The sequence below is a fragment of the Rhineura floridana genome, chromosome 10 (assembly GCF_030035675.1).
Source record: "Rhineura floridana isolate rRhiFlo1 chromosome 10, rRhiFlo1.hap2, whole genome shotgun sequence".
NCBI lineage: Eukaryota > Metazoa > Chordata > Lepidosauria > Squamata > Rhineuridae > Rhineura > Rhineura floridana.
The window spans coordinates 46,429,762-46,452,549 of record NC_084489.1 but is presented as its reverse complement, the minus strand read 5'-3'; the positions used below and the strand labels follow the sequence as shown (position 1 = coordinate 46,452,549).

The 22,788-nt window shown below is 43.9% G+C and overlaps 1 protein-coding gene across 4 annotated transcripts in view; it reads right to left on the bottom strand.

The window, feature by feature from the left end:
- DGKB (diacylglycerol kinase beta) overlaps positions 1-22,788 on the bottom strand; it is a 430,346-nt gene that overhangs the window by 80,772 nt on the left and 326,786 nt on the right. For all 4 annotated transcript variants that reach the window (XM_061585671.1, XM_061585674.1, XM_061585672.1 and 1 more), the window contains exon 21: positions 14,144-14,234. In XM_061585671.1, the coding sequence (XP_061441655.1) occupies positions 14,144-14,234 (91 nt within the window). The remainder of the gene's footprint in view (positions 1-14,143; positions 14,235-22,788) is intronic.

Below are 22,788 nucleotides of genomic sequence, written 5' to 3'. Positions count from 1 at the left end.
TCATGATAGAAACCCAAGGAGGCTTACATATGGTTCCCAGGTGGTCTCCCATCCAGGCACTGACTAGACCTGACCCTGCTTAGCTTCACCAGGGTGCTGGCCTCATGTGCCTTCAGACCACAGCCTGGGATAGATAGCTCTGCAGATTGCTGAAGAAATGTGGAGAACTAAATTTAAGACTGGAAACATGAGAACATGAGAAACTGAGAAACCAGCATTGACAGATTTGTCCATGTAGCTGACAGCCTATTTCCTCCTCTCTGTCCCTTACTCCCTTACTCATCACCTTTCTAACCTAGAACCTAACTTTACTGTTTTTGTCACGATTAAGTGTAATTGCCACAGTTTAGCAATAAATGCATTGAAAACAAACTTATTGTTTGTTGCCATTTAACATACAATAGTGTTTTAATACAGTCATTTTCCCTCTTAGTGCAACCTGGACATCAAACAGCAGAAGGCTGGCCCTCCCTGGGTGTGAGACAGGAGGGGGAGTAGATGGGTCCTGTGTGGAAAAGTTTGAATGGGTATGACTGTTCCCAATTCTCGCAGAGGCCTACTGGGATAATTGGCTCAGGCAGGTTTTGTTGGTGGGCTTGTGTTGGGTCCATATCAGGTGTTTAGGAGGAGTCTTAGTATGGAGGAACATGGGTGATGCCACCCCAATTTCAGTGATCACAGGTAGAGGGAAATATAGCCATGGGGATGTGGTGAATTACCATAGAGGATGAGGGCAAGGCTATCTGTGCCTTGTTCCTTGCTGCCACTCCTCTCATGAACGGGTTCCTTGTTGAACATCTACTGTGCCCACTGGCCTGTGTGTGCTGTTTTTTTTACGCCAGATCGGTACACAATAAGACCACTCTCATCCATGATTTGATTGTGGATGAACGTGCCGATTTGGTGTGCATTACAGAGACCTAGATGGGTGAGCTGAGAGGAGTTGATCTGACCCAGCTTTGCCCACTTGGATACTCGGTGCAACACCAGCACAGGCTGCAGGGACAGAGGGGAGGAGTTGCTGTGGTCTACAGAACTTTCATCTCTGTCACCAGGAAACCACTCGGTCTTGGAGCTGGCTGTGAGGGCCTGTACCTGGTGTTGGGCCGAGGAGACAATAAACTACGGTTGCTGCTGGTGTACTGTCCGCCTTGCTGCCGGGCAGCATCTCTGACCGAGCTGGCGGAGACCATCTCAGGTGTGGTGTTGGAGGAGACCAGAACGATAGTGCTGGGTGATTTCAATGTCCATGCTGGGGCTGCCTCTAGTTTTCCAGCTCGGGACTTCATGGCTTCTATGACGACCATGGGGCTGTCTCAAGTTGTTGCTGGCTCAATACATAGGGCAGGGCACACCCTTGACTTGGTTTTTTCCTCCAGATGGAGGAAGGGGTGGTCTGGAGATAGGGGGTGGTGGATGTCACCCCATTGTCATGGTCACACCACTTTCTGGTGAAGTTTAGACTTATGGCTCCGATCCTTCCCTGCAAGGGTGGTGGACAGATTAAGATGGTCTGCCCCCGGAGACTAATGGAATCCACAGGATTCCTGAATGCCCTGGAGGAGTTCCCAGTAGATAGAGCAGGTGACCCTATTGAAGCCCTTCTCATGTTGTAGAACAGTGAGGCGCGTCAGGCTCTTGACACGGTTGCCCCCGAGCGCCCTCTCCAGCATTGTGGAACCCAGTTTTCACCTTGGTACACCAGTGAGCTACGGGCAATGAAACAGGCTGGACGACAGCTAGAGCGCAAGTTGTGCTGTGAGGCTGATCAGGCATGAGTAAAGCATCGTAACCATGCCTACTGTGTGGTGATGAGGGTGGCGAGAAAGGCCCACTTCTCTGCCTCCATTGCATCCTCAAGTAGCTGTCTGGTGGAGCTTTTCCGTATTGTCAGGGGTCTGTTGACATCAACTCCAGGAAATGGAGTTTTAGTCCCTTCACAGGCCCACTGTGAATTGTTTGCAAGGCACTTTGAGGGTAAAGTTGCTCGTCTTCGTAGCAGTCTTGATGCCCCATCCACATCTACTGTGATCCCCAATGAGGTGTCCAGTGCAACGTCTGCTGCAACTTCTTGGGAACGGTTTCAGTTGATGCGGCCTGATGACATAGACAAGGTGCTTGTGTTGATGTGGCCAGCAACGTGTCATCTCAACCCTTGCCCTTCTTGGCTTATTAAAGTTTGCCAAGGGGGGTTGACCGAGTGGATCCAGGGTGTGGTCAAAGTATTATTGCAGGAGGGAGTGGTTCCAGCCACCTTGAAAGAGGCGGTGATCCGATCACTACTGAAAAAGCTCACCCTGGACCCACTGGTTTGTGACAACTACCGACCAGTAGCAAATACCCTCTTCTTAGGGAAGTTGATTGAGAGGGTTGTGGGGCAGCAATTGCAAGTATTCTTGGATGAAACAGATTATCTTGACTCATCCCAGTCTGGGTTCAGGCCTGGTTATGGGACTGAATCGGCCTTGTTTGCTTTGATGGGTTACCTTTATTGGGAGAAGGACAGGGGGAGTGTGACCCTGTTATACTTACTTGATCTCTCAGCAGCTTTTGATACCATTGACCATGGTATCCTTCTGGGCCGACTTGGTGAGATGGGTATTGGAGGCACTGTTTTACGGTGGTTCCAATCCTATCTGCAAGGTCGGTCTTAGAGAATAGCATTGGGTGACTGTCTCTCAGCTCCCTGGCAGTTGTGCTGTGGGGTGCTGCAGGGTACCATCTTGTCCCCCATGCTGTTTAACATCTTTATGAAGCCCTTGGGAGCAGTCATCAGGAGCTTTGGGGCGAGGTGTCAGCAGTACGCTGATGATACCCAGCTCTATTTTTCTGTAACATACACACATTTATTTATTTATTTATTTATTTATTTATTTATTTATTTATTTATTTATTATTATTATTAAAATTATTAGTCGCCCATCTGGCTGGTTGTCCAGCCACTCTGGGCGACGTACAAAATAAAACGTACCAATACATTAAACATTAAAAATCTGAAGCAATAAAAGTAAAACATCTGAATCAGGAGAGGCCGTGCAAGCCCTTGACTGCTGCCTGGACTCGGTGGTTGGCTGGATGAGGGCCAATAAATTGAGTCTGAATCCTAGCAAGATGGAGGCACTGTGGGTTGGTGGTTTCCAAGTTTGGGTAACTGGTCAGTTGCCTGCTTTGGATGAGGTCATACTCCTTCTGAAAGAGCAGTTTCATAGTTTGGGGGTGCTCCTGGATCCATTTTTGTCACTAGAGGCCCAAGTGACCTCAGTGGCTAGGAGTGCCTTTTATCAGCTTTGGCTAGTAAGACAGCTGCAGCCGTTTCTGGACCAGGATAGCCTGACCACTGTTGTCCACGCCCTGGTAACCTCCAGGCTGGATTACTATAATGCGCTCTATGTCGGGCTGCCCTTGAGGTTGGTCTGGAAGTTGCAGCTGGTGCAAAATGCGGCGGCGAGACTGCTCACTGGGACCAACATATCACTCTGCTACTGAAAGAATTGCACTGGCTGCCCATTTGCTACAGGGCCAAGTTCAAGGTTCTAGTTTTGATGTAGAAAGCCCTATACAGCTTGGGACCAGGATACGTGAAAGACTGTCTTATCCCTTATATACCCAGTCAATCACTGTGCTCTGCAGGTGAGAGCCTCCTTGGACCTTGAGTATATTAGACCTTCAATATTAGACAGGCACCATCTCTGTTATCTTTTCGGCGCCTATTGAAGACTTTCCTCTTTCAACAAACGTTTTAAGTTGAGACCTTACCCCAGTCTGCTTCTGTGTTGGAATTTCTTTTTAATATGTTTTAAAAACTTTTTTAAAAAACACCCAATGTTTTTAACATTTTTAAACAAAACAAAGTCTTGAAAGCTTTATAAAAAGTGTTTTTAAAGATGTTTTGTTTTAATGTATTTTAAAGTCTGTTTTTATGATGTTTAAAGTGTTTTTAGTGCTTTTGTTTGCCGCCCTGGGCTCCTGCTGGGAGAAATGGTGAGATATTAATCAAATAATAAATAAACAAACAGTAACTCAGAAAGAACTACCAGGTCCATATTTCCAAAGCCTTTAAGATTAATCTTCTCTTTATGGATTAGTGGCAACTGCTTGTATCTTAAATCTCAAAATAGAAAAGGATTCCTAATCATTATTTGTTGCTTTATTAGGGCCTCACTCTATCATTCATCTCATTGGCAATAAAGGTGAGATGAGGGCAGAGCAATCTAACTCGGGGGAAGCTGGCAGAAGGAGTGCAGGCAGAGGAGAAGTCGGTGGGAAGCTCTGCAGCATCCATTTGCCATTTGGGAGCCACCAGGTCAGCAGAATGTTGGCTCAGCGAGGAGCTGTGAGCATCAAAGCAAAAGAAAAAACCAACTGTCACAAAGACCTCTACCAGTAGTAAGCACTCTCTATAGACTTCCAGTAGAATTATTTTCTAGACCAACCTTTTTCTCAGCATAACTTTGGCTCAGATCAGGATCTGTAGGAGCGCTCTGAAAGGTAGTTGGATGTTGATTAAGTCCTCCTCTCGACCCTCCTCCAACACGCCCCCTGGAATGCTCCTTTTTCGGGCCTTACGCTGGCTTCTGCTGGCACCCCTTCTGCTTGCCTGGGTTTCCCCAGCAGATCTCTATCTGAGCCGGCAGGGTCCCAGCTCTGCTGTGGATGAGCTAAGGCAAGGGGCTTCTGCCAGCGGAGCCTGGCGAAGCTGGGACCCTGCCAGCTCAGCTGGGGTTCTACCACATCCAACTCCCTTCGGCCCAGCATAAATACAGGTTGGATTGTGCCCTAAATGATTACTTATGTGTATTTACACTATGATGGTTTGGATATAATTCTAAAGCAATTTAAACCAAAAGGTTATGCAGGCTCTTGAGCTGTTTTGTTTTTTCTTAGCTTAGTTCTGAACTTTGCTGCTTATAAGTGGATCCTAAAACCCTGGTTTGTGATTAATATAATTAATGATGTGTTATTTAATTATGCTTTATTAGTTCTATAGTATTTTACATTAATTGCTTTTGTCTGTCACTTGAGGAGTTACTATTGTAGAGAACATTACCAAGAAATTTTAGAAATAAAATGAATAAATGCAGTGCAAGGTTCTCTGCCAATTTTCTCTTATTGATTTGCCAGTCCTACTGAATCCACAAAAAGGGGCTCTGGATGATGTGCAAAATGGAGAGAACAGGAGCCTGCCTTCCAGACACATCTACCTCACCATCAGGCCAATATGACCTCCACATGTTGGATGCAGCATTTGCACAGGGCCCAAACACAGTTGTTTCCTGGATTTTACGATGAGGGTTCATGGAAGCCAGGTGCATTCATTGGAATTTGTACACGTTGCCCCCTATGGAAATGTTATGCCTAATGCATTAATCTGTTTTAGCTTATTGTTGATTGTAATTAGTTTTTCAATGTTTTTAAATACCTGTTTTTAACTGTCTTTTTATTGATACTTTAAATGTTTTATTTATTTTTTGTAAACCGCTTTGAGGTTTTACTACAGTCAAGCAGTACATAAATTTTGTTAAATAAAAAAAATAGATGTCCAGATAGATGCTCAGGTTGGTGTACCCTGTTGGTCATGGTGGTACAAATGCTGTACAGAGATGTAACACTCTTGCAGTTTGTTTCAAATAGCCCACCTGCCGCTGTCTGCCTCTGGGCTCATCCAAACGGAGCAGGATAATTCAGGTTTTCCATATCTGCTGTGTCATCCAAGAGTCCTCACTTGCCCCTTTCCCCGCTCTTTTCCCTCTCTTCCCCAATATTAAAAACACACTTTTTTCTGGCCGCACACGCAGCCGGAAGATGCGGCATTCTTCTCGCTTTTTTCCGAGCTCCGCCCCTGACACAACCCACTATCATCCAATTGGTGGGGAAAATATGACGTGTGCTTCTCTCTCCCCTTCCACCTCGATCAGTTACGTGCATGCGCTTTAACGTGATATGTGTTTCCCGTTCAAGTTTACCCATCTTGCTGCTGCTTCCACAAATGTGCTTGCATTGATTTGCGCTATTATGCAAAACGGAACTATTCTTCTGCCTGGTTAAACTACTTTTGATATATACACAGTATGATCGGATGGTGAGAGCATGTTCCTTTGCTGTCACCCTCACCCTCAGCGCTACTGCCACCCCACCTCCACTCTACCAGCCTCTGCCTTTTTGTGTATATTTGATTCAGCAATGTTAACTGCGGTATCCGCAAATGTCACCATTACCACCTCCTCCTGCTCAGTGCCCCCTCCCTCCACGGCCAGTCCCCTCACCACCACCCCCACAGGTCCCAGCTTGCTTCCCATCCCAGGATGCTGCTCCTGCGAAGAGCTTGCAAAGACAGCTTCCGCCCCAGCTGCTGCTGCTCCATCATCCACACTTCCTGCTGCCTGATCCATGCCAGGACTTGCAAGCAGCCGTCGGCTCGGAGCCACAGCTCGCCCGGCACTTTCGTTATCATTGCAGGCAGCTGGAGAGGCGCGAGAGCAACCCAGCTGTAGCGAGCCAGCCTCAGCTCCAAGGCGCCGCCGCCGCGATCCCTCCTCTCCCCCCTCCGTTGTCACCATGCCCCCTCCGCTCCCCAAGAAAAGGGGGGAGTCGGCTCCACAGCCCTCATGGGGACTCCCCTATCCCTGCTCTGCCTCCCAAAGGAACCCCCAGTCGGGGGGGGAAGTGGAAAGATGCAATGGCGGGCAATCACTTCTTTCTCCACTACCAACCAATGTTAACTGTGGTATCTGCTTCTGCGCAAAGGCATATTTCCACAACTGCGCAGTATATTCATTTTTTTGGAGAAATAAGTGCAATTGCCCGTGTGTGTATCTCCTTAAATAGCCATAAAGGCAGAAAAGCATACATTCGTTTAAGAGTAATATCGCAAATACAAACAAGAAAGGGGCTGCTGGTTGGTTTCACGCCTGCCTCTGGAAAGCTTTGTCAATTTCATCCTACTTGCTGGGGGTTTTGTTTCAGATCATTTCCCAGCGGGAAAGAAAGGGAGAAGGGGGGTGACACATTTCTTGCTCTATGGTTCTCCAGTCTCTATGATTCTGGGTGGAGGGGACACTGTAGCAAACCACTCATATGCAGGGCAGGAAATGCCCATTATTTCTCAAAAAAAGCAAGAAACATGTCACCCCCCCCTCCTTCTCCCTTTCCTTTCCCTGGCAAAATGATTTGAAACAAAAACCCCAGCGAGTAGAATGAAATTGACAAAGATTTCTGGAGGCAGGCGTGACTGACCAGCAGCCCTTTTCTCATTTGCTGTGCATTGCAGATCTCACCCAGAGCGGCCACCCAGTTTGCAGGCTGGCAAAAACTAAAATGCATATGCGCAGTAGTTGCAGACACCCCCCCATTGCGATGATTGATCAACTTTCCCAGGCTTATTCTCGCACATGTGCAAAAGTGCAGATATGTGATTGGCTGGAATGAGGAAAAGGGGCAAGGGGAAACGCCCAAGAACCGCCCATTAGCTGTAAAGTCTGCGGTATTGCATCCTATCTCCTGAAGGCACAGCAGATGATTCCCGATTTTAAACAGCAAATCGCATTTTTGCCGGTATTGCAAGGAGCGGATTTAACCCGCGAAAATGCGTAACAGTGCGAGATGTCATTTGGACGACCGAAAAATAATGAACACACATAGTGGGCGTGTCACACATTTTGCAGTCATCTGGATAAGCCCTCTGTCTTCTTCCTTAGCTTCTTTCACAAGACTCATTTTTAAACAACAAACATACATTTTCTGAACCACTGAAATTCCACTTTATCCTATCTGGCTCTTTCCTAACCTGTCCCCACTACTTGGTCTAAATTAATTTCTTTTCTTGTTTAGAGTTCAAGCTGTCTGATCATAGGCAATCTACATGTTGCCTTTCACAATGTTTGAAAGCGGGGGGGGGGGAAATGAGCAATCACAACCATTAGGTTTCCATTCTACATTTGTTTTCAGGATCAAAATTTTAAATCTGCATATAATATTCATGAAAGGCAGCCTAAAAGCTCCTGCATCACATCTTGGAATCACTTGGCAGCTGGGATGATAACAAAACATGCATATTTTTATTGAGTTAGTGAGGGGTGAGAAGTGTCCTTAATTTTGTAGTGAAATCAAACTTTTGTTATTTTTTTTACATCTCATATACATGTTAAACATTAAGATGATTTCTTTTTACTAAAAATTCTGCTCGTGTATACTCACTTACTGCTATACATTCTCGATAAACAGATATTAATTTCATAATTAAAAGTAATCTTGTGTAAATACCCTGCAGGCCTCAATGAATCAAACACATACTGTGTGTCAGGCCTCCCACTGTCTTCAAGTGGAATGTACTGGCTGGATAATTAGATAGTACATATTTTTTAACCTTATTTGCATGCATATTATATCTTTTGCACACTGACAAGCAGCAGTAACAACAAAAGTCAGATTACCACAGGGAATTCCCACAAAGAAGTCTTCATTCCTTATAATTTGCAGCCTAAATTAAAATAATTTGATCTTTGACAAGGATGAAATGTCAAGCAGAAGGGGGTCCTCTACAAGCCACAGCCTGTGGCTTCTGAAATCTGCCTAATTTATGTCAGTCACTTCTTAATACATATTTAAGTATTACACGAAAAAGATGATAAATATGCAATCTGACACCTTTGGTATTTCCCTGCTGTTAATTTATAAAGGTCTTGTGCCCCCCAAACTGACTAAAATTATTTAAATAAAGGGAGAATTGTGATATAAGATGGTGCAGGGAGCATTTTCACTCAATATCGAACACAGCAGGCAGTATACTAAGACAATTATTTCACTAGGCCTCAGAGTCCCACTGTGATGAGTTACTTTCAGAATTAGTAAAGGAGAAATTCTTTTGTTCAGACACAGAAGAATTTTCCGTACATGTCCATTTCCATTGTGCTAACATATCTAAGATGAAATAAAAGCAAATATATTTTATTTGCACTGCATTTGTCAGATAAAATTATTGTATTACTACATTGCTAGTGCACAGCAGTATGTTTAAAAGTGGCATAAATAGATATCCATAAACAAAGTGTGAAGAAAATGATTTTATAACAACTGAAATACAGCATCTGGCTGCACATTATCACGGGGAAAGCCCTGTTGGGTGAGACTGAAGTCAGTCCAGAATACTGTTTCGTACAATTTTAAGGAATTCTGAGAAGTCTCCATGCCATATTTGGTAGCAATAGCCCTTCTCTGATGTTGTCCCACTTCAACAGTTGGTGCTCAGTAACAAGCAACATCTGAACATGAATGTTTTATTTAGCTATTAGGACTAATAGCCACTGATAATCCTAATCTCCATTATTTTGTTTTCAGTTCCATTTAAAGCAGTGGTGGGGAACCTGTGGCCCTCCATCTGCTGTCAGACTCCAACTCCAATCAGTCCCAGCCAGCACGACCAATGGCCATGGATGACAGGAATGGTAGCTGAACAACATCCGGAGGGGCACAGGTTTCCCATCCTTGATTTAGAGCCTTCAAGGCCAGACGTTGCCCACTGGTATCAGTGAGTTCCATAAAAATGATTTGTGGCGTGAAGAAACATGTTCTGTTGGTCCTGAATTTTTTTCCACACCAAGCATAACTTTTAACAGGTAAACCTCGATAGTGTTTGTATGTGATGAAAACATTTAAAATAAATAAATAATCCCCCCTCCTTAAATTCCATCCTTAATCAGCTTTTTTCAGAGCTTGGCCGAAGACATTTTGTTGCCTCAGGCGAATGACCAGATTTCCATTTACAGAAGCCGACTGGACTGGCAATTGAATGTTATTTCAGTATCGGCACCTGAGGTCAGGAGGCTATTTATGGGGGTGCTGGGCAGGCCACATGACACATGTAGCTCTGACCTCTAACAGAAAGGTACTGCTACTGTGCCCCCCCCCAGCACCTGCCATCTGAAGCAGTTGTCTCATTCTTCCTAATGGTAGGGATGAGGCTGCTCTTTTTCTTTTCCTAAACTAGAAAGTCCAAAACAATTTTCTCTAGACTTTGTGTTGCCTTTTTCTGCACTTTGTTGCTCCAAAAACAAAAAAGCCCCTTTCTCAACAAGTTTATTATCAATTTACCTTCCCTCATGTCCCCTTACATAGTACATGACACTACTCCCTACAATCAAATCCATTAACGATTGACTCAAAATCATTTTTGGTGCTGTTGGGATGTGCATAATCAGGTCTAAATCCTCAACTTATTAAGGATATAAATTGAATAAATAAATAAATAAACAAACATCTACTATTTTGGTTAAGTATCCAAATAAGACTTGTAGAGGTATATGATGACTAGTCATTTCTTTGATGTGCTGTAAAACTGGAAGCCACTACAGCAGCATACTAAAGGTCCAGATTTTATCAGCTATATCTGCTCCTAGTATAACAACTTCTTATTATTAATTAACTAAATTTCTATTTCGCCCTTCCTCCCAGAAGGAGCCCACATTCTTCTTGTTCTTTATAGCCAATATTCCAATCAGTTCTCCTGGTTTTAGCAATGGAGCTTCACATGTTTGCTTTTGAAAAAAAGCAGAACTCATAATCTTTTCAATTAATATGTATCGCTGTTTCTACCAGTTCCTTAAAAAGCAGATTTGAACCTATGCTGATTGCTCAGAAGGTCTTTTTTAAGCAGTCATATGCAAGACATCTTGCTCCCCATTTGGGGGAACTGTGTGCAAGGATGCAGAATAGGGTTGCCAGGTTCAATCCCTGAGACTGATCCTGTCTCTTTAGGAGGAGAGAAAGTCAGCCAAGTGCAGGTGTTCTTTCAACCCTGTGATAGGAAAAACCACAAGGTGGAATTATCCCTTCCCCCTGCACAACTTTTAAAGATACAAAAGACCTCTTGGAGGCTGGGCCTGGCAACCAAGAGGTCTTCTGTATCTTTAAAAGTTGTGCAGGGGGAAGGGAGAATTCCACCTTGTGGTTTTTCGCATTACAGGGTTGCAAGAACACCTGCACTTGGCTGACTTTCTCTTCTCCTAAAGATACAGGATCAGTATCAGGGACTGAACCTGGCAACCCTAATGCAGAACCACAAAATGTGCATCTAGACATCCAAAGATCTTTTGACAAATAAATTGCTCTCACTAGATTGGAATGTATATTATTATTTTACAAACTTGGATAATTTAGAGGTTTTTAAATTTTGTAGAATGATAATCACAGTTACTACAATCCAGCCAAAAACAGCTTTTTATGTTTCCAGCACCTTCTTAACAAGATAATGGTGCTAGTTTTACTTGCTCACAGTCAGTTTCCAGTCAGTCCTGTATAGATTCATTACATTCTATGGGCCCAATCTGGGATGGTGTCAGACATTCTGACTTCACTGGGTTTTATTTTATTTTATTTTATTATTTTATTATTAAATTTATTAGTCGCCCATCTGGCTGGTTGTCCAGCCACTCTGGGCGACGTACAAGATAAAAAACAATACATTAAAACGTTAAAATTTAAAACCATAACAGTAAAAACCTAACCCACCCCAAAAGCCTGCCTGAAGAGCCAGGTCTTCAAGGCCCGGCAGAAGCTCATCATAGAAGGAGCATGGCGGAGATCATTTGGGAGAGAGTTCCACAGGGTGGGGGCCACTATTGAAAAAGCCCTCTCTCTAGTCCTCACCAGTCTAGCTGTTTTAACCGGTGGGATCGAGAGAAGGTCTTCTGAGGCTGATCTTGTTGAGCGGCATCCCTGACGATGCTGGAGGCGCTCCTTCAGATAGACTGGGCTAAAACCGTATAGGGTTTTAAAGGTCAAAACCAACACCTTGAATTGGGCCCAGTAAACAACCGGTAGCCAGTGCAACTCCTTCAGCACTGGAGTGATGTGATCTTGCCGGCGGCTGCCTTTAATCAGACGAGCCGCCGCATTTTGTACCAGTTGCAGCTTCCGGACAGTTTTCAAGGGTAACCCCACGTAGAGTGCATTACAGTAGTCTAGGCGAGAGGTGACCAGGGCATGTACCACCGGTGGGAGCAGATGGTTGGGAAGGTAGGGGCGCAGCCTCTGTATCAGATGGAGTTGATACAGCGCCGCCCGGCTCACAGCTGAGACTTGAGCCTCCATGGACAGCTGGGAGTCAAGAATGACCCCCAGGCTGCGGACCTGGTCTTTCAGGGGCAATCGTACCCCATTGAGCACCAGGTCCACATCCCCCAGCCTTCCCTTGTCTCCCACAAACAGTACCTCGGTTTTGTCAGGGTTCAGCTTCAGCTTATTCCTTCCCATCCAGCCACTCACCGACTCCAGGCACTTGGACAGGGTTTCTACAGCCAACCTCGGTGAAGATTTAAATGAGAGATGGAGCTGCGTGTCATCCGCATACTGATGACATTGCAGCCCAAATCTCCTGATGATTGCCCCCAGCGGCTTTATATAGATGTTGAACAGCATCGAGGAGAGGATGGAACCCTGTGGCACCCCACAAGTGAGAGGCCAAGGATCCAAGACCTCATCCTCCAATGCCACTCTTTGGTACCTACCAGAGAGGAAGGAATGGAACCACTGCAATACAGTGCCCCCCATTCCTAACCTCTTCAGGCGGTCCAGGACGATAACGTGGTCAACGGTATCGAAAGCCGCTGAGAGATCAAGGAGGAGAAGGAAGGTGCATTCGCCCCTATCCCACGCCCTCCTCATATCATCTACCAAGACGACCAAGGCTGTTTCAGTCCCATGTCCAGGCCTGAAGCCCGACTGAAATGGATCCAGTTGAGATTATCTTGACTTCCTCCAGGAATCAAGAGTTTTATTATAGCTTAAATTATCAGTCTCATATTTCTAATTATTGGATTGTACCCAACGTTCGTCATAGTCAGAGTAGACCCATTAAAATTAATGGATGTGACTAACTTAGATCTATTACTTTCAATGGGTCTACTCTACTCCAAGTATAATTTAGTTGGATACAACCTGTTGTTGTTATATGCTTTCAAGTTTATTATGACTTATGGCAACTCTATGAATCATCGACCTCCAATAGTATCTGTTATAAACCACCCTGTTCAGATCTTGTAAGTTCAGGTCTGTCGCTTCCTTTATGGAATCAATCCATCTCTTGTTTGGTCTTCCTCCTTTTCTACTCCCTTCGGTTTTCCCAGGAGTTTGTTAAAAAATATTTTGTTGTGAATGTATATATGACTACCATCTACAAAGAAAGCCATATCCATAGGCCAGTTGTCCAAATAACCCTTTAAATGCCAGATATGTTCATTTTGATTTTGGGTTCTTTCTTACCTACCATGTATGCTTAATGACAAACTGGTGCTCTGTGCAGAGACAAAATTCACTTAATGAAGGGGAATGATTTCTCCTCCAAAAAATGTGTTCTTTAACCTTTAATTCAGGAAGATGAATTATTTTTTTTAGTGAAGTGAGCTTTAAAGGTTATAAAATTTAGATAGGATCTAGAAATAACTTTTTCAAATTTACATTCCCAGAGCAATTCCCCCTTACTTCAACATATTTTCCTTTTTTCTTTTTTACTGTACTCTAGAGACTGTAAACTTCTCAGTTGGTTTCTAATTAAGTTTCAATTTTCTTCTTGTTAGCTGTTTTACAACATATTTCATTATTTAATTGTGATTTTATTTATATTGTACTTTTGTGGGTTTTGTGAATCTTGTTCCAATGTTCAAACAATGTCCACAGCTTACTCTATTTTACTGGGCAATGCAGATTTATGAAACTGTATTTTATGTTGTTTTACTAGAGTGATATATTGTATGTTTTTTTTTAAAAAAGCTGTATATTGCTTGGGAATTTAAGTGGTTTATAAATACTCTTAAATAAGGTAAAACAAATAAATAAATATTCAGGGCTATAACAAAAGGATATATTAGGATTACACTGGGGGGGCACTGGCTTTAAAATATAATGCATTTCACTGCTTAAATGAATCTCTTTTGCACTTAGCATCATTCCCATATTTTTATTTTTAGAGACACCTTTCATAATGTATCTTTGATAAACACATAATTGAACTTCTGATTTCTAACTAGTCTGTTACCTGTCCTGGGAACATTATGTTAAAGTTGTGGGATATATATTACGCAAATAAATAAAAATAAATAAATAAAAACAATATTTGGCTTTCTAGAATAATATACAGTAACTCATTTCTTACTTCTATGTCTATAGATTCATGTAGCTTCTTGCAGGTAGCTGAGAAAGTTTCAGAAGTGCCAAATTCGAAATACCAAAATTTATTCTTCATTCTGAAACATAGACACACAAAAAAAGAAACATCAATATATGAACTTTTTTTAAAAAAAGTTATCATCTTGACTTTCATCATAAGGGATGCTAACATCTGACATCGAGTTTCAAATAGATGATCTCATAATTTTCAAAAATTTAAATGTGGTTGTCAAGAGATATAACGCGCCCTACAGCTATAACGGGAACATTCTGCAGCAGAGATGGATTAGGTAACTCTTAGGAAGTTTTGGCAATTGCCATGTAACCATAGACATGCCTTGAAAACTTACTGAGCCTCATTTTATACATGCAACACTTGCTACTAGATTTCTGATACTGTCCAAAATACTGTTCCAGGGTATGTCATCATAATGAAGTGAGATGAAAAAACAAAAAAGAAATCTTTCCCCAAGCTAATTCAATGGCTTATTGTTCATTATGTATAAAAATTTATACCCAACTTTTCTCCCGGAAGGAGCCCAGGGTGGCAAAGAAAAACACTAAAAGCACTCTAAAACATCTTAAAAACAAAAGACTTGAAAATATATTAAAACATCTTTGAAAACATATTAAAACAAAACATATTTTTTAAAAAAGCTTTAAAAGCATCTTAAAAAGCAATTCCAGCATAGGCTCAGACTGGGACAAGGTCTCTACTTAAAAGACTTGTTGAAAGATAACAGAGATGGTGCCTGTCTAATATTTAAGGGGAGGGAATTAAAAAGTATTGGTGCCACAACACTAAAGATCCGATGTGTGAATATATCTGCAGCCTCATCGCACCCCGATTCATAAATGTTGGGGAAGAGGAGCTCAGAAATTGCTCCTGCTTTCTTCTTAAGTTGTTTTCATGATCATGGTTCTAGGAGGGGGACAAATGGATCATGTTCTATCATCTTCTAGTGCCATGGTTTGGATTAGTACCCTAATCCACAGATCCTCATACAAGGAAGCAGGCTATATATGCACATGACAATTGCCTGCAGATATCTCTACACACTCACTGATGAATGATTAATAATTTAGTACTGGGGGGGGCAGTAAAAGAGGAGCCCAAGTTCAAAAAATATAAGGGAGACTGCTGTCATGTATAGCATTTGATACAATACATGATGTGACACAATTGCACTGTGGGTTTCCCCACTCCCACCACAACACTAATGATGCAATGTCAGAGTGAGGAAAATGCACTGTGCAGTGGTGTTGCATCATGCCTTGTTACCCACAAGTGAGAATAAATGGGGCACTACCCCAGCAAGCTCAGTCTGCCCTTAGCCAACCTCCACCTGTATGCCTCCTTCCTTACAACCAGTCCAGTGGGCGACACTGGCTGTCAGCTTCCTCCTCCTTTAGTCTCAGTTTTGCCTGTGTATAATTCAATAGGGGGAAGGGCAGGGATAAAACCAGAATTAGGTATCTCCATTGGTTCCAGCTTTGCCTGCCATTGGCCTGGCTCCACCTACTGGTGGCCTCCCTATTTTCTGCCCTACCAAGTCCCAAGGGCACCAGCCTTTACTGTATTCCATGTATTCCATGTCTTTAAATAATTGGCAGCTGCATGGACAGGAAAATGGAATTCACTAATGTCACTAATATTTATGAAGGGGGCAGAAAAAGTTAGCAGATTCTATCGTCCGATAAAACCTAATGAAAAATAAACAGAATATTTACAGTTTTGACCAAATAGTCACTATCCTGCCAGCCATATATTAATAGGTATTTTATGTGTTTCAAACACATCTGCAGTACAACTTCACATAAATAAAGCTGTGATCAAGATGTATGAATCTATGCTAACCCCTTTCTGCTAAACTTTAAAATGCAGTTTTGGGTTTCATGGGAAATCTGTTGAATAGAAAATAGTTCTATAAATTCCTATTCATGAACTGTCCTTTGGGCATGCATAACAGCGTTGCATCACCACTATCCCTGGTAGTGAATCTAGAAGTACTTATCACAGGTACTGCCGATGACAAACAGAATGCTTTTGATGTTCTTTGGTAGTGTTTAACATTTACTTGCTAAGGCCATTTTAGATGTTACAATTTTAATGCATGCACATTGCAGGCATGTGAAAACATGTTATAAATACTTCCTAAATCTGCCACAATATTTCTAACAGACCTATTCTTAATAGTGCAAAATGAGCCCCCTTCCCCCACCTTGTGGTCCTTGAGTAACTGACCCCAATCTAGTTCCACTCCACTTAAAGGATTTACAATGGCTTTCCAGCCAGTTGCTCTCAATTTAAACTTTATGCTCCTGAATTCAGGATATTTCTGAGTGGTCATGGGAAGCCTCAAATCAATGGGAACTGCATACAATTAATAATTGTAAGGGATGCTCAACAGTATTCAGGAATGGCCTAATTTCGTTCCCAGAAAAAATTGAATTTTTTCTTACCGTGAATTTGTATTTGTAGATAGAACTGGAGGACATTCCTGAATAGGGATGACTCCTCCTGCCGGTTTTAACAGGCAAGGTCTTCCAATCCTTTTGCCTTCCCTCCAAGCGGAGGAGTCATCCTGCCCTCCAGATCAAGTTGACGGAGCAAAGACAACTCCTCAACCCCACCAGACAATACTTCCTAGTCATCCATTCCAAGAGACAGTGCACACTGAGACCAATTGAGATTAGAGAGAACCGGAACACACAAAGCAAAAGCACAGCACATGGTGCAGCACACTAAGAAATCTAAACAGTTTGTGACAATGTAAGGTGCTGGCAGAAGCCCTAAACCTCACTCCAGAAGGTCACTGCAGAAGAAGGAGAGGTGGGTGGAATGTCCTCCAGCCCTATCTACAAATAGAAACTCATAGTAAGAAAAAAATCCATTTTTGCTAGATGGGCCTGGAGGACATTCCTGAATAGGGATATGGCAGAGCAGTATATAGGCAGGGCTTCCTCTGGCCCAGTCTAATGACACAGCACCTTCTGGGCCACCTTCCTACTGAATGTGGCATCAGCTGAGGAATATGAATCTATTTTATAGTGTTTGATGAATGTGTGTGGAGAAGCCCAGGTGGCAGCCTTACAAATATTCACAATAGGAAAACTACCCTTACATGCTTCCAAGGCAGTTGCCCCTCTAAGATCTGTAACATCTGAGGACATAACGTTGGAATTTAGGTGTTCTGAGGCCCTGTTTATGTTCTTTTGGAGACCCTCAAAAGAAAAGAAAGTGTCATCTTCATTGATTTCTAGATGGTTGAGGGCAGCTGTTATACAGGCCTACCAAGCCTTGGGCAAAGAGGGCCTCAAAACACCCAAATTCTTTAGCAACTAAAGAATGCCACCTACATTCTTGAGCACAAGAAGGCGCTGGGCAGAAAGAAGGCAAAACCACTTCCTGGGACCTGTGGAAAACCTCAGGCAAAATCTTAGGCAAAAAGGCTGTATCTGGGCATAGTTAGGAATCCAGAGACAGTGTTCATAACTCCAAAACCCGGCGAGCTGATGTAATGGACACCAACAACACCATTTTGAAGGTCTGATTCAGTGGACATGTGGGTATGCGTTCAAATGGAGAACCAGGTAACATGGACATAACCCAATTCAGGTTCTTCGTAGGAAACCTGTGAACTGTCTGAGGAGACACCAGGGCAACCCCCTTTAGAAAATGCTAGTAAAAAGGATGTGATGATAGGGAAGTACCTCCCAAACTAGAAAAACTGCAGCTGAGCACAGCCTCTTGTCATTTCAGAGTCTCCACACTCAAGCCCTTATCCAAATCAGACTGAAGGAACCCCAGCAGATCCTAAACACTCCTGGACAGCGGATCAATCGAGTTCCTAGGGCACCAGGACAAGAAAACATGCCAGGTTGAGGAATAAACCATTTTGAATAATGTCTGGAAGCCAACAGTTTCTCTAAAACCAACTCCCCAAACCCCCGATTCCTAGCCAGAGCTGCTCAGCCTCCAGGCTGTCAGGTGGAAGAGTTCCAGCTGAGAATGGGATACCGGTCCCTGGAGAAGGAAATCTGGTTGACTTGGTAACTGCTATGGATCCCTCGCTGACAGGTTTGCCAGATCTGGGAACCATGGCCACCATGGCCAATACAGAGCAACAAGGATGCTCTCAGAAGCCATACTCTCTGAATGGTGTGTTGGAGAAGCCTGAACAGAGGACAGGCATACAGGAGGTCCCACAACCAGTCCATCTCAAAGGTGTTCATGCCCAGAGCTTGGTGACATGGAGTCCTTGTGATAAAAGCCTCCAACTGTGTATTCTCTGGCTGGCAAAGAGATCCACTACCAGTCTGCCCAACATTTGTGTCATCTGATGAAAAATTGCCATATTTGCCTACTGTTCCATCTCCTTGATTGCCATTTGGCTCAGCCAATTGGCCACAAAATTGCTTGCTCATGCTATATGTTCGATTCTCAAAGAGGACAGGTGATACTCTGCCCAATAGAATAGGTGGGCTGCTCCAGCTATCAGAGGCCTTGACCATGTGTCTCTCTATTTGTTCACATATGCCTTGGCAGAAGTGTTGTTGGTATGGATCAAAACATGTGGTCCCCTGATTTCCTAAGTGAAGGCCCTTAGACTGAGCCTGATGGTTTTGTTTTCTAGAACACTGACGCTGAGCTCCGACTACTGTCTGGACCAGGTCCCCTGAACAACTTGTCAACCAATGTGAGCTCCCCATTCAAAAAGACGTGCATCTGACGTCAGGATGATTCAAGGAGGATCTTCTAAACTGACCCCCACAGTCAGCCACTGGGGAGTCAACCACCAGTTCGGTTAACTTCAATTGCAAAGGAATTTTCTCTGGAGGAAGATCTGGTCCTGAAAGGGTAGCAGGAGTTGTTGCAGCACTCTGGAATGGTATTGTGCTCAGAAAACCACATTGTATGCTGACACCATGAGACCCTGCAGTATGGATCCTACAGTATGGAGGTAAGCTGCCACAGCCACCAGGACCCTGGTGAAGACCCTCGATGCTGAAAAGAGGCCAAAAGGCAATGCTCAATACAATGTGTTGTTGGAGCAACACTGGAGAAACCTGAGGGTGAGGGTGCCTTCTTTGTGCTCTTCTGAAACCTCCCAGAGGTAAAGGATGCCCCGCCCTGTTTGGTGGAGGAGGGGCATCCCCCACCTCTGTCCTACCTACCTCAATGGGGCCTGTAAAATGAAAAACTGAAGAACTGCTATGGTGGACGAGTTTGAGTCTGCTTGCCCTTACAGTCTTCCTTTCTAGCCGATGGCAGAGCCTTAGTCTCCACCAGGTCAGCTTCCAGTGGTTTGCCAAACAATTTTGAACCAACAAAGGGCAAGGCAGAAAGGCATGTCTGAGACCCGGCATCCACCACCCACTGATGAAGCCAGATTTTATGATGGGCCACTGTGGTGGAAGCCATGGAATGTGCCACAAATTGCAGAGAATCCATGGATGCATCGGCTGAGAGTGCAGAAGCATAAGCTATCTTTTTCAAACCATCTTTAACAAATTCAAGTACATCCTCCCTGGCTCCTCTCTGTTCTGTCAAGATAAAGACTGCCCTTGAAAACACTGAAGAGGTGGCAGAAGCCCTGGATGCCACTACTTAGCCTCAAAACTCCTGTGAAGGTCCCCTTCCACCTTTTTATCGCAGGGATATTCCCGCTTTCCCTTCCAAGGGAATAATGGCAGGAACAGCAAGGGCAGCGACTGGCAGATTCACTGCTGGAATACACAAATGATCATAAGGTGCTCAGAGAACACATAATGCTTTTTGGCCATCTGGAGGGAAGCTTTGACTTACTTGAAGTGACCCATTCTGCATCCCATACACCTGCGGAAAAGGGACCATGACAGGTTTAGAATCAATGGAACGAAATGCTTTCTTACTCCCCATTGACTCAGAGGGGCAGGAGCCTCCCCCCCCAATCAGCCTTAGACAGTAACACCCGGTGAGCCATGACCAGCAGTGGGTGAAAAACTTTAGAGGAAAAAAGCCTGGGTTTGGATTTAACTGTCTCCACCTCCTCGTTCCAATAACTTGCCTTCCTCCCTATGTGCCCCAGTCAGTGGATCATCAGAATCGGATATTGCCCTCTTCGCCACTGTATTTTGCAGAAGGCAAACCTCTGTCCCAGTGACAAGGATATTTGGGAAGGTGCTCACACTAGCACTGGTGAGGCCTGAGTTTGTAGCAAATGGCGTCTGAATTTGATGAATCAAACCCTGTCCCATAAGTGGGGTAGAGTCCACCCAGGGATGAGGTGGTGGAATGTGCTGGGAGGGCCCCTGTTTCTTCTGAACACGGCCTGTGAAGCCTGGGGTCTTTATATATCAACCTTGGCATTGCCACCACCCCACAAGGGGGAGGAATCCCTAGCATGAAAAGGTACTCTGGGAGAGCTGGGGGAGGAAGAAGGGACTTGGTAGAGCTGCTGCATGACTGTGAGCTGCCAGATCTCCTCCCCCCATGATAACCAGAGGGGGATCTGCACCTCACATTCCCCTTTATGGAATGCTTGCTCGAGCACTTGCCCTCCCTTATGTTTGACAGCATGGAACTTGGAAACACCAATTCCTAAGGAAATAACCCCTTAACTCAAGACATGAATTTGAGAAACTCTGAATGCGGGGGAAAGCCTTCACGTGCCATCCCAGAGCAAGGAATACTCATCCCCCTGCTACTCCCACTCAGAGCAGGAAAAGATGCTGCCAGCTGCCTCCTGGAGCTTTCTGAACACGAGGTGCTGGGATCCAACGTACTCCCACATGACTGGAGTCAGGGTGGAGACATCCGAAGCTGGAGAGGCCACAAAATGGCAACTACAATTGTCCTGCGCAACTTCAAAAGTACAGAAAACAGTAGCCAAGGCATTACATCTTATTCATGAGCACCACTCAACCTCTGAATCAATGAGACACCACTGAACAGCCAAAGGCGATGTACAGAGAAGGGGGGAGCCAGTTGACCATGATCCCTCTCAGAACGGGTGTTGCAGAAACGCAGCACCCATGGAGTGCTTTGCTCGTCGAATGAGGCAACCACAATGCTGGCAAAATGGCAGCTGTGCCTTCCCTTAAGATAAAGATGTGCCAAGCTCCATATCCTTCTGGCTGCGAGATGGCTGTCCACACCCTAACTAGCCTGTCTGAGTCCTCTACACCCTCCCAGACCCACAATAATAAAGGTTGGGAGGAAAAAAACAACTACAATGGGAGCTGCTATACAATAAAAAGTCAAGGGGAGAGGAACAGGAGGGTGGAGGAAATGCAAAGCCAACTCTCTCAGAGAACCAAGGAACACTGAACTTTGAGGAAGGGGAGACACAAAGAGGGAGTAAATCACAAACAACCAAGAGGAGAGAGGTATCAAAAGACAAAGTCATGGTAAAAAAAACCAGATTAAAATAAGGATTTGAGTGAAAGGGAAACGACCCAACTTTCACAGGTGGCAGGCAGAGTCAGTCTGGAGAGTGGAACGATTGCTCCCCCTGGAGAGGAGGCAAAAGGATTTGAAGACCCTGCCTGTTAAGACTGATGGGAGGAGGTATCCCTATTCAGGAATGTCCTCCAGCCCTGTCTAACAAATCAGAACTTAATCTGGAGTACTATATTCTCCTTATGGAAAGGTCTCTTATTATTTCAAATGCTTGGGCCACATTTTTCAGCCTCACTCACCTGCAATCTTTTCCATCACTGAACTTAGTCATACACTTCAGAAAACAAAGCTAAGCAGAAAGGTGATTCTATTTTTAAGTGACAAAAGTTTTGCTAATAGTTACTGTGAATTAATTTTGAACACAGGATGTTATTCCCCACACCCAAAATACAGTTGTATCCAGTGTTAGTCAAACTCAGAGCAGACCCACTGAAATGAATGAATATGACTAACATAGTAGGTCCATTGGGTGGTATCCAACTAATTCCTTTCATCAGTGCAAGGATTTATGCTTCTGCAATGGACCTCCCCCCTTCTCCTTCCCCAGCATGATCCCTAAATCTGTTCTGGGCTTTCCCCTAACTCTCTGTAGCAGATTTAGGGAGGGCCTGGGCCACATGCAGGGATAGGAGGTAGGAAGAAGTTCCATTGCATAAGCTTAAATCCTTGCACGGAACAAGTTACTTTGTACTATTTTGGATACAACCTGTTAATTTTAATGAGTATACTCTGAGTAGAATTTAGTTCGATACAACCCTATGTATTTTTGAATATAAATTATGGGTTATATCCAACTAAGTCATATTCAGAGTAGACCCACTGAAATCAATGGACCTAAGTTAGTTCTCCATAACGGAAGTCCATTAACTTGAATGAGTCTGCTTGGAATGTGACTTAGCTGGATAGAATCCTATATAATGAAGAATTTACACATTTACTTTCTTCTGGTGCCCATATCTCATTTGTATAGTACTATGGTGATGCCAACCTAATGCAAACTCAGAAAGATGTGAGAGAGTTCAGACTAGAGTTCATATAGGCCAACAGGAATTTTTGTTCTTTTGGTCTCTAGTAAAACATTTAAGTTTCTCCTAACCTGTAAGCAAATGCTGGCATCTTTTCTTGCTAATATCCCCAGTTTCATTAGAGATTTTCCAAAGCTGGTGGCTTTTTAAATGGCAGATAAA